Source organism: Capricornis sumatraensis, chromosome 22, assembly GCF_032405125.1.
Source record: "Capricornis sumatraensis isolate serow.1 chromosome 22, serow.2, whole genome shotgun sequence".
Lineage (NCBI taxonomy): Eukaryota > Metazoa > Chordata > Mammalia > Artiodactyla > Bovidae > Capricornis > Capricornis sumatraensis.
Window position 1 is genome coordinate 40,225,351 of NC_091090.1, and position 12,124 is coordinate 40,237,474.

General features: G+C 41.7%; 1 protein-coding gene across 1 annotated transcript in view; it reads right to left on the minus strand.

Annotated features, from left to right (window-relative positions):
- Positions 1-12,124, minus strand: part of CDKAL1 (CDK5 regulatory subunit associated protein 1 like 1) — a 609,083-nt gene that overhangs the window by 14,276 nt on the left and 582,683 nt on the right. Inside the window, exons 14-15 of the mRNA XM_068960663.1 lie at positions 10,474-10,557; positions 6,865-7,029 (exon numbers count right to left, since the gene is read on the minus strand). Coding sequence (XP_068816764.1) covers positions 6,865-7,029; positions 10,474-10,557 — 249 coding nt within the window. The remainder of the gene's footprint in view (positions 1-6,864; positions 7,030-10,473; positions 10,558-12,124) is intronic.

Sequence of the window (12,124 nt, forward strand, 5' to 3'; positions counted from 1 at the left end):
AGAATACCAAAGAGCAGTCTTGGGCACCTTAGATTTGGTGAGAATCACCTATAAAACTTTCATCACCGGAGCAATGACGTCACACTGGGTAGCCAGCGCACACCCACAGGATCCTTTCTCTCACTCCAATCCCTCCCAACAAGGGTCACAACAGAACAGCAGTGCTATCAGAAGAACATCCAGACTAAAATCTCAAAGGCTAAGACCATGCTTATTATTTCTATCTCCAATATGTAGTCCGGTGCTGGGATAGGATGTTCAATAAGTGCTAGGACATATTCTAAGAGGCCAGGCACTACCTGTGGGTTGAACGTGTGAGTCATTCAGGCTTGGCGGTCTGATCCTTTTCTCTCACCCTGAGCCCCTCCTTGCTCTGGGAGTCTGCCCCCGCCTTTGCCTCAAGCCCCTTGCACCTGCTTCCCCACATGTGGACAAAGGATGCAAAGGACCCAGTCCCACCCTAGGATGCCTCTGTGCACAGCCACGTAAAGGACACTTTGAGTGTTCTTGCTGCTCTAATCCAGGCTGGAATCATAAGTGGAGGTAACACAGGTAAGAAGGCTCAACACCCAGCACATAGTAGAGGCTCAGTAAACGGCAGCTATTATTATCATCACTGAGGTAGAGTCAGTCCCTTGATGTACGCAGTTCCCCTCACCATGCCCTGGCCACAAGCCTCAAGAGGAGAAATATCATGAGTGATCGCACAGTTAGTGATACAAGTGAAATGAAAGCTAGTGGTTTAGCGTCAGCTTGCTCTGACCACACTGTGGATGGTACTCAAACTGGTGAGTGGAAGGCACTGCTAACATACTGAAGGCCTTTTGAACTGACATAATCAAATGAGTTAGGCTGTAATCCCCAATAAATTCAGCTCAAGAGCACAGAATAAAAGCTATATATCTAGACTGTGAAACCCAAATATGCCCTAACAGATCTACAAATGAAATTAAGTAGAAGCCGTAAGAACGGAAGAAATGGACTAAATATTAAACGTGCTGCAGCTGTCACTGTGACACCGATTTAACATATGGGCGATGAAGAATTCAATCCTATATGAAGTCAAAAAGGAAAAAAAAAAAAAAAACAACTAGGAAAAACTGCTTTGGAATTGGAGCCAGTATCTTGGCGGGGTGGGGGAGGTGTGGAAGGGAAAATAGGAAGGAACACACCCTCATTTGCTTCTAACACGGTTAGCTGATCTGTTTGAAATTAGATCTACTTTCAAATGTTTTAACTTAATTATTAAGCCATTTCTTAACCTCATGAATGCAGTTTTCATGCACTTTCAAATCTGGCCCTGAACTAATAGACCCTTTTACTTCAGTGGTTTTGGAAATGAATGTTAGATGGAGAGGAAAGCATTTTAACGATGCCTTTCTAAGGGTCAAAGCTCTGAAAATATAGTATAGTTTGTACATAAAACTCAGTACACCTGAATATCCTGCTGGCCCTTTGTCTAGTAATGAGGCAAACCACGCCACCCTTTAAAACTCCCGCTTCCTCTCTGCGGGCAGTCGGCTGTGTTGGTGCTGAGCTATCTGACCGCTCAAGTGAATACATTATTAGGATCAAAGTCCCGGTAGATGAGAAACAGGTGACAGCCCAGGACCCTGGGGCAGCCTTCCCTTCCCTTGTGAGAAACAGGGCAGGTCCTGGACTCCATTCTAGAATATTCTTCTTTAAAAGGCAGTGTAAGGAATAAGAGAAAGAAATGCCTGGCAGTAAGAACAGTCAGTGATATAAGACTGTTATGAGTCTCTCTCTGTGAATTTGTCATTCTCACTGTGTGGAGGAACCCTTAAATTGATCTGTATGAAATCCATGGCTGATGAGCACAACGTTTGCAATGATACATGACTGTGCAATTTTTACCTTCATTGCCTAAAGTAAAATGATGCTCTAGCATGTGCTGCAAATTATAATGATAATTATTATTAATTATCAGTGACCAACATTTACTGTAACAGGAGCTGACATTTATTGATTGCTGAGTCATTTCTACGGAAATCCTATGAAGTGGGTACTACTGTTATTCCCCAGTTCCAGAGGCAAGAACTAAGTTGTAAAGAGGCTGAATAAGTGTCCCAAGCTCTGTTTCTTATGGTAGATCAGGGATTCAAATGCAGATGATCAGAATACAGAATCCATGTTATTTGCTATACTGTGTTGGACAGTGAAGACCAATGGAAGCAGTGTACCGCTCAGAACAGTAAAGACACTAAAATAAAAGCCATTAAATCACTGATTTTTAAAGGAATACTTACTGCATCCCTTTATCAAATATTAACGTACATACTATGCAGTGGGTACATTGTCCACATTATCTAATTTAATCTGCAAATCACTCATCTCCATTTATAGATGGAGAGACTTGACTGAAGAAGGTGTGCTGTACAACACTGTAGGAATTGTGGTCTCAACCCACACCTGCCAGACTCCAAGTCCCAAGCTCTTTTCAGAGAGCCACCCTGCCTCTTCTTTCTTTAAAGTGATTCTTTACAAATAAGAAGAAACCTAAAAAGAGGAACACTTTGAATAAAACTGCTTACTTCTAAGTTTAGAATTAGGAGAGAATCGTCTTCTTTTCTCTCTTTTGCAAGGCACAAAATAGCTCTGACTTCTTGAGTATGGATCTAAGAGATGGGAGGATTCAAATGGTGTATAACAGGGCCCACAGAAGGAGCAGAAACATCAGCCGTGAACCTGGCTCGTCTTTATCAAGCAGCAGCAGCGCTCCCATTCCCTGGTATTCCTAAGGCAGACTCGCAGCTCCAACACCTCTTAGAACAAGGGGAAGACGGTTAACACTGTCCATTTTCTCATCCTTTTTTTCCTCTCTTTTTGTACCTAGTGTAAGCTCACTCTGGTATATTAAAAATCTGGTATTACTACATTAAAATAGTAAAACTCCTTTTACAAATATCAAACACTCCTCCCCCACTTGAGCATCATTTTCTTGGAAGAGTGGGTCTTGAATTTCAGCGTGCATCTGTATTATCTAGACAGCCTTTGAAGAAACAGAGGACGAGGTCCCTCTCCTAGAGTTTCTATTCAGTTTTGGGTTGGGGCCCATGCATTTGCCTTATAACAAGTTCCCATATACTGCTGATGCTGCCAATCTGGGGACCACATTTGAGAATCACTATCATAGAAGTGAAGTTGAAGTCGCTGAGTCATGTCTGACTCTTTGCGACCCCATCAACTGTAGCCTACCAGGCTTCTCCGTCCATGGGATTTTCCAGGCAAGAGTACTGGAGTGGGTTGGCATTTCCTTCTCCAACTATCGTAGAACATCTATGAAAATGTACACGTCCTCTGCTTTCTCCCATCTCTTCATCCTAAGAACAAAGCTGCCTGACAGTGTCCACAGAAAAATGCACAATCTGTCCCTTATGTTTTTACCCCTTTGAACCCTACAGTGCTTTCCATAGGATAACTATTACATAGCTTTTTCTCTGAAATTAATTATCCTTAAAGAATACTTATTCAAAAATGTCCCCTATTTGGTTAGAGGTGGTATTTTTGGCTCCCATCTTCTCTAAAAATAATCAGACAAATTTTGTCTCTCTCTCCTATTCTCTTTTGCCTCTATTCTTCTAACCAAACTGAAAAGAAGAACAGCAATAACCATTTAAAAATGTTACTACATGCTGTTTTTATTAGGATATAATTTCTTAGAGGAGAGTTACCTTTTGACTCTACAGAAGCTTTTCTTTTCTACCATGCTATGCGTATTTACATAACTAGCATTATTTGAAAATAACTAGGCCTTATTTCTATTAATATTTACAGAATTCAAAGTCCTGCCACAGGGGAGGCATTCAACCCGTTTTTGTCAGATGAAATATTTCAAACACAGAGTCTTAGAGACAGCTGAGGTCCAGAGAACCTAAGTGATGTACAGGAGGTCAGAATCTATCGCCACAGAGGCCAGAATCCTATGATCCAATCTCGTAACTCCCACCCGGCCTGTGCTTTCCTCTCCCAGTTTTATCAGAAGTCAGTGGTTTTGCCTAAAGTGAGACAAAATAAGTCCAAAGTAGCGTGGGGCTTCCCTGGTGGCTCAGAGGTTAAAGCGTCTGCCTCCAATGCGGGAGACCCGGGTTCGATTCCTGGATCGGGAAGATCCCCTGGAGAAGGAAATGGTAACCCACTCCAGTATTCTTGCCTGGAGAATCCCATGGACGGAGAAGGCTAGTAGGCTACAGTCCATGGGGTCACAAAGAGTAGGACACGACTGAGTGACTTCACCTTAAAGAATAATCATAATGTTCTCAATTAAGGAAACATATTTACTATGGGAAACACTTTTTTTTTTTTTTTTTTTACAGTATTTTGCTTTAGATGCTTTGGCTTTTCTAGATTTCTTATAATGTGTGGAGGAGGAAGCATTTACTGTAGAAAAACTCAGGAAAAGCCAAGAAAATTTAAGATAGAAATTCTGATGGGATTAGTTTCTTTGGCACTGAATAGATAACCCTATCAGAGAAATCCACCGCTGCCCCTGCCCCTGCCCCCACCATTCGATGTGCACTGCATAATCACAGCTAAATAATTAACAACCAAAGGTCATCTTCGGAGTCTGCTGTTTCTGAAGCAGCTAGATTTAGAGGAAAGGGGAGATAACCACTTAGTAATGACTCACTATGTCCCAAGCCTGGTTTTAGGTGGTTTACATACACTATCGAATGCTTTCCTTTCAACAACCCCATGAAAGAAATGATTATCGCCATTTAACAGACTAAACCAAAGCTCAGAGGAGTAAATCGACAAGTTGAGATGCAAACTCAGGTCTATCTGACCCCAGGGTCACATTTCATCCACAGAGTGAAGCTCATTTTTTCACTGAAGAGTTCCAGCACCTTTATCAGAGCTCAAAGAGCTCAAAATGTCTGAGGCAGGATTATAACCTCTATCGCCTTCCTCTAAATCCTATAAAAATGGAAGCTGTTCTGTTTAATCTATTTTGGTTCATATCATCAGCAAAAACATTTGTAACACCAGGACAAATGCTTTTTTGAAGGAGGCTTTTTGACCCCATGTTTGGCATATCTTTAGAAGCAGACAAATAATGAAGCGGAAAGCTCTATTCATTAATTTACATGAAGTCACAAATGGTGATAAAGGGCTGCCGGATGTTCCCCTTAATGTAAATGCACAAATCAATATTCTGAACCCTTTGGCCTCATGCCTGAGATCAACCTATATTTCCTAGAGGGGCAGAAGGGCCAGCAGTCAAATGACCTTTATCCACATCTCACCTAGGACTTTAGGGTCAACCCAGCCCAGAGGAGGGCTGGTCGGGGAGCTGATGACACCATTTCCCAGGTTGGAGAGAGGCAGAGGAGAATAGAAAAGGCTGGCCTGTGGAATTTAAATGGGGCTGCCCTCTTAGAAAGTAACATTACAGTGAAGGAACCAATGAAAAGGTGCTGCTTTTCCTCATTTGTATATAATTATAATGTGATGTTTTAAAATACCATCCATTTTGATAGGCATACATGAAGGAATTAAATCAGGCAGGGTCTTTGAAATAACAGTTTGCCCACTGCTGCTATTTGCCATAAAATCCTTTTCACTGTGGCAATTTAAAATCAACCTTGTAAAACATACCATGAGGAAAAACAGATTTTTTTTTTAAGTCACTTGCTTGAAAAATTTCTGAAGTACTACCTAACATATCAAAAGCAATATAGTTCAAATGCTGGATGTCATTGCTCCTTCCCGGTCATCCATCCAAACCTGCAAGTATGATGTATGATATTTCCCTAAACAACAGAAAATATTAATTTCTATGCTTATATGGTTATCAAGTTGGAGAGTTCCCTCCTGGTCAAGTAGGCTGACACACTTGGCAGGGTCATATCAGTCAGATGGCTATGCCCACAGAGTCTTCACATGTCCTTGTCAAGCTCGTGAGAAGTGTCATTCACTTTCCGATTTCAGAGACTGTCATCACAATAGGTGAGAATATAGATAATACGACCCTCTTTGTCACTATTCCTAACATTTAATTAACATGCCTTTGCCATTTCTCTGGGGCGGGGGGTGGGGAGGGAGATGATACATCTACTGAAACAAATTTGGAGTTACACAGCCAAATAAATATCACTCATCATTTTTCTGAATGTTAAGTCAGTGCTCTACTTTTTATTTTTTTTTTGGAGCACTTAACAATTGTGTTGAAGAAAGGACATCAAATGATGCTTAGAAATGTGATACACATTTTCATTTCACACTCCATCAGCTTTTACAGCTGTAGCTCAATGAAATGTAGGAGAGAGCCTGGCAAACAGCCATATTTACCAAGGTATAAAATAGGGGTCAGGTTACTTTTTTATAGAAAGAAAAAAAAAATGTTTAATTTTCACTCCACATGACTAAAGCAGATACTCAGCTAAAACCCTTGAGAAAGGCACCATAACCACATCCACTGACATGGTTTACTGCCTGTTTAACTGTAGGTAGGTTTTTTTTTTTTAAACTGTATTATAACCATCTTCACACAGCACAAAAATGACCCTTTTCTTACCTGCTTCCACTCAGGATTGACACAGAAACATACTGGATCAGATCATCTTTGGTGTTAAATCTTTCACCTGGAAATATTGGCTCCTGCCCTCTGCCTCTAGCCTAGAAGCAGAAAGAGCTTCTTCCCTCCGCAGGCAGAGAAGCAAAGCTACAGGCATCAGCAAAAATGCATCTTTCTAATTCGAATTTCAATCTGTCAGAAAGGATTAAAGCCTCATGCATATATAAAAAGGGAACTGTACAAGATAACAGAAACATGGTTGGAAATCACTGAGCTCCCATAGCTGCCTTTTTACCAGCAGGGCAGAGAGGAAGGCCGCTTTTACCCACCTCTGTTAAACCTGAGACTTCTCCTCTTGCTAATGGTTTGCTGATGGATGGCGTGTATACTTTGGCGTCCGAAACTGGCTGCCCCTTCATAAAATGTTTTCCTGATTCATAAATGTCCACTTCAACCATTTTCCCCATGAATATGGGGTTCTTTGGCACTAAAACCTGAAAAAAAATGCCAGAAGACTTAATTTTTAAAAACGAAATTTTATCTTAGAACAGTTTGAGGTTTACAGAATTATTGTTAACATAGCAGAGAGAGCTCACACACCCCAGGCGCAATTTCCCTCTCATTATACATTTGTCACAATTAATAAGCCAATATTGATGCATTGTTGTTGTTCAGTCACTAAGTTGTGTCTGACTCTTTGTGAACCCATGGAATGCAGCACGCCAGGCTTCCCTGACCTTCACGATCTCCCACAGCTTGCTCAAATGCATGTCCATTGAATCGGTGATGCCATCCACCCATCTCATCCTCTGTGGTCCCTTTCTCCTCCTGCCCTCAATCTTTCCCAGCTTCGGGGTCTTTTCCAATGAGTTGGCTCTTTGCATGAAGTGGACAAAGTATTGATGTATTACTATGAACTAAAGTCTATAATTTATTCAAATTTCCTCACTTGTCTCTTAATGTCCTTTTTCTCTTCGGGGATCCCATCTTAAGTGGGCTCTATCTTCCAGATGCTCAAAAATCTGGGTATCTAGCACAGGTAGGGCATTTCTGGGAGGGGTGGGGCCACAGACAGTGCTCACTCCTCGCAGGACGCCTGTGGTCCTAAGGCACGTGGAAGGCACAGCCAGTTACTTTTGAACAGGCCTTTGATATCCTGCTCTCGGCTGTCCCAGGCAATGAAGAAAACTGAGACAACACCGATGAAACCCTCATACCTTTGGAACCTTGCAAGTTCACTGTCAGAGTCATGATTTAAGCAGCCACTTTAAATTAAGGCCTGAATATTTGGCTGCATATGTGTGTGTGTGTGTACATGCCTGTTGTTTTGGGGGAAGAAGAAGAACATTTCACAGCCCCTTTTTCGATAGTTCAAACCTTGGTGTTTGGAGCTAAATGACTTCTTTAACTGATGGTTTCCATCATTTCTTTTACTCTGTTATAAAATGCATGTTATTTGCTAGCTCTGTGTCCACACAGAACCAGCTCCTCTGAAGGGTACTTTGGCTGGCTCACAGGAAATTGTCAGATGGTCTCTTTCCACTAAGATTACAGATCAAGGTACGTGTTTACTTCCAGCAAATGTTTCTCTTCTTCTGGGACCTACGGGTAGCCCGTATGTATTCGGTTCTCCCTCACACTTCTATTTCAGAACTGGCGCTACCTGCCAATCTTTTCAAGTCAGAATCCAAAATAAACAGCCTAATTCTGATCCAGCAGTCTACTCTGATATCTACATACAATCTTCACTTCTGGAGGTCATCTTTTGTAGAAAAATAATTCCTATGAAATCTTCGATAGGCTTGGTTGTAGAGACCAAAAGAAAAAAAAAGTCAGATGAGAGCCAGAAATTCCACAGCCAGTTTCTCCGAGAGGCTAAATTGGATCTTGGTGTTTCTGAGTTTGATTTTTTATGACCATTGAGTACACTGCTTCATCAAAGTATAGGAAAAAGGTCACCTGGGTGGTGGATTACTCATGGCAAGCAAATGAACCAAGAGAGCCTTAGTGTCAGGATATGAAAGCCCTTTTAAATCAGTTTTTATAAAACAAGAAAATCTCTGGAGTAAACTGTCCCTGGGAGATCTGGTAGTATTCTGGGGGAAAATAACTCTCCTTGATCTGCTGCCTTGATCTGAATGAAGAGCTCAGTGTTTTTTGCCCCTCCGGTTTTAATAATTGGAAAAAGCTCCACTGCTTTAAACTGGAGGAAACAGCTAATGAGGCATGCCATCGCCTTTAAAATGAAGGGAAAAAAAAGTTCCCTGCTGAGGCAAAAACCCAGATGGCAAGAGAAAGAAGAGGAAAGAGGCTACCAAAATATAATCCAGCTCCTCCAGAGAGCTGCGCAGAAGGCTGGCCTGAAGGGAAGAGGGTTCTCTGGAGTCAATTACGGAGATGGAGAATGGGGAAGGCTCAGCTCAAACATGGAGGGCTGGGATCAGTCCTTAACTGGCTGGCTCAGAAGGGAAAGAATCTGACTGCAATGCAGGAGACCCAGGTTCAATCCCTGGGTTGGGAAGGCCCTCTGGAGGAGAAATGGCAACCCATTCCAGCATCCTTGCCTGGAGAATTCCATGGGCAGAGGAGCCTGGCGGGCTACAGTTCATGGGGTCGCAAAGAGTCAGACACAACTTACCAACTAAACAACCACCACCACCTCAACTGTAGTCTCTGCTGCTGCTGCTGCTGCTGCTAAGTCGCTTCAGTCGTGTCGGACTCTTTGCGACACCATAAACGGGGGCCCACTGTCTCTGGGACTCTCCAGGCAAGAACACTGGAGTGGGTTGCCATTTCCTTCTCCAATGCATGAAAGTGAAAAGCAAAAGTGAAGTTGCTCAGTCATGCCCAACTCTTAGCGACCCCATGGACTGCAGCCTACCAGGCTCCTCTGTCCATGGGATTTTCCAGGCAAGAGTACTGGAGTGGGGTGCCATTGCCTTCTCCGGCTGTAGTCTCTACTGGGGCCTAAACAGGGCATGTTCAGCCTGGGCCTTGTAAAGCTCTCCCCTGTTCCCTGAGGACCCAATGCCCGGCGTGAGATGAGTTCACATGGGACACCCATGCTCAAGCCCCCTCCCACTCTTGCTTCCCTACTTCTAACACAGAAGGTTAGCCTTCTAACACAGAAGGTTGGCTTTCCTTGCCAATGGCCCCTGAAGGAGGTACTGTCTGCTTTAGTCACTTTTGAATTGCTTTACCCCCTGGGGAAGTGCAATCCCAAACACTGAACTAGAAGTCTGGCTGCTGGTGCAGCAAAGCACGCTGCCTTAGACGGGCAGGGACTGGGGAGCCCCTTCAGGTGCGCCTCGAAGAAAACTCTCCAAGTGAAGCTAGTGTGATCCTCACTCTGGTCTCCAAAGTTGTTCACACAATGTGAGCTAAGTCCAAGGAACACACTCTTTTCCTTTTGCCTCCAGTGCCTTTCATTATGATGGAAGTTTAAAAAAAAAAAAAAGGCAATACAAAAAAATAAAACCCTGAAACTAAAAAAGCCAACCAACAGACAAACAACCAAAAGCCTGTTAGAGCGCTGAGACAGGGAGAGGAAGTCCCCGCCCTTCCAGGCTGATGTCGCCGGAGCAGACATCCTTCCTGTCCCCTGGACAGAACTTTTCCCTCCACAGTGCCAGGCTGTGGGAGGCTGGGGCGGTCAGAACTGCCGGTTTCAAACTCCCCAACGCCAGAGGCTGCTCCCATCAAAGATGAATGAGGACTAAAACAGAGTTACTCCTTTGGATAGAATGTTTTATAGATTAAGCCACAAAGATAAGCCCCATGTTAGCTTGGCTGGCTTGATTCTATAAAATAGCCTTCCTGCCACAAGATGCTATCAATATCAATCTCGGCTACTTTAAGTCTCTTTTGCTTAAACTGATTTACTTTCAGAATTCTTTCTCATTTTGGGGAAATCCTGAGAGTGTGGGAGTGTCTCTTACCTGCTCGTAGAATCGATTGTGCGCAACATAAAACTTGGAATCAAAAGATTCTTCAGTGACTAACACTTGTTGTCTCTGACCAATCTGCGGAAAGAGGGGAGAAAAAAAAATAGGAGCCATCAGGCAAATGTCTGAGAATCCAAAATAAATGCCAACCCAGAGTTATGGACCAGCAAGTCATGTCTTTTTAAATTGTTTTTTAAGATTTTTTTTTAAAAAAATGTGGACCATTTTTGAAGTCTTTGTTGAATTTATTACAATATTGCTTCTATTTTATGTGTTGGTTTTCTGGCTGTGAGGGATGTGGGATCTCAGCTCCTCGACCAGGGATGGAACCCACACCCCGAGCACTGGAAGATGACGTCCTAACCGCTGGACCACTGGGGAAGTCCCACGCTGGGTCTTCTTGAATTTAAAGTAAATCTAGATTGCTAGCTACTTAACAGCAAATACAGAATCACAGATGCAAATTTCCAGAAAGGCATTATTATTTATGTAGTAATATAAAATTTGGGTAGAAAAAATCTTATTGTCTTAGAGAACTATGAAGCAAAACTTGATCTTATGTCTGCCTTCAACAGAAGTTAGATAATTAAGGCTTCTGAGACATACAAAAATCTTCTAAATATCACTTTGTTTCTTGAAACAAAGTTGCAAAACAAGCCAGAACAAGCTGCTTCTAATCCAAATTCATGAAAATATTTTGGCAATATGAGAGACTGGTAATAAACATTAATTTGAGTTATGAGGGATGTAACACTAAAGAAAACACCTCAAAAACTAGTCATTAAGTCTCTGCACCTAAACATTTCATACGCTGCATGCAATTCTGAAATTATTGATTAATTCAGTTATTTGCTTAATATATACATTTTCTCTCTCATGGGCAACTGTCTCTTTTTTTTTGCTGCAGTTGTGACTGCATATTCATTTTATTTTTTTAAGAGACTATTCTCTACAGGATCTGTATTTATGATTTAAGCATGAATTTTTAATAACCAAGAAGTTAAATTAGCCAAAACGTTGGTTAAAGCAATGTGACCATTCTAAATTATTCTACCATTTCCAAGTTTATTCCACTGTGAAATGCAACATTTAAAGTATCTGTTATTTGTTTTTTTAAACAAGGTTGTCAAAATGGCTGATGTAGCAAACCAGCTATATTAGATGATTATGCCTAGAATCATTCTTGCCATTGCTCCTTGATAAATGCAACCCTCCATGTTAAAGTACACTGGCAAGATTTTTTTGAACAAAATCCCTTTTCTCATATGCAGGGACTTGTCACCATGTTCAGGCAGTTACCACTTAGGAAACATAAACACAGCTGCACTAAATAGACCACCTAACAATTAAAAAGAAAAACCTGAAAACACCAAGCTCCTCTCTCCATTATACAATGCCAACACCTAAATACGCTATAATTTGCTCTTTTTTTTTTTTTAACTCTATCATTCAAATATAGCCACTTAGTAAGGTCTTCAAGATGACACATCACAGACTGAGGCAGTTCACTCCTTGAAAACCAGTGAAAGTTCCTACAACATTAATCTCTTTTAAAAATCAAGTTACAACAAAAGGAAGTTCTCCTAACTTCTACTTTGAGCTTTAATGGCCCTGTTTATTAAAAAAACAAACAAACAAAAAAAAA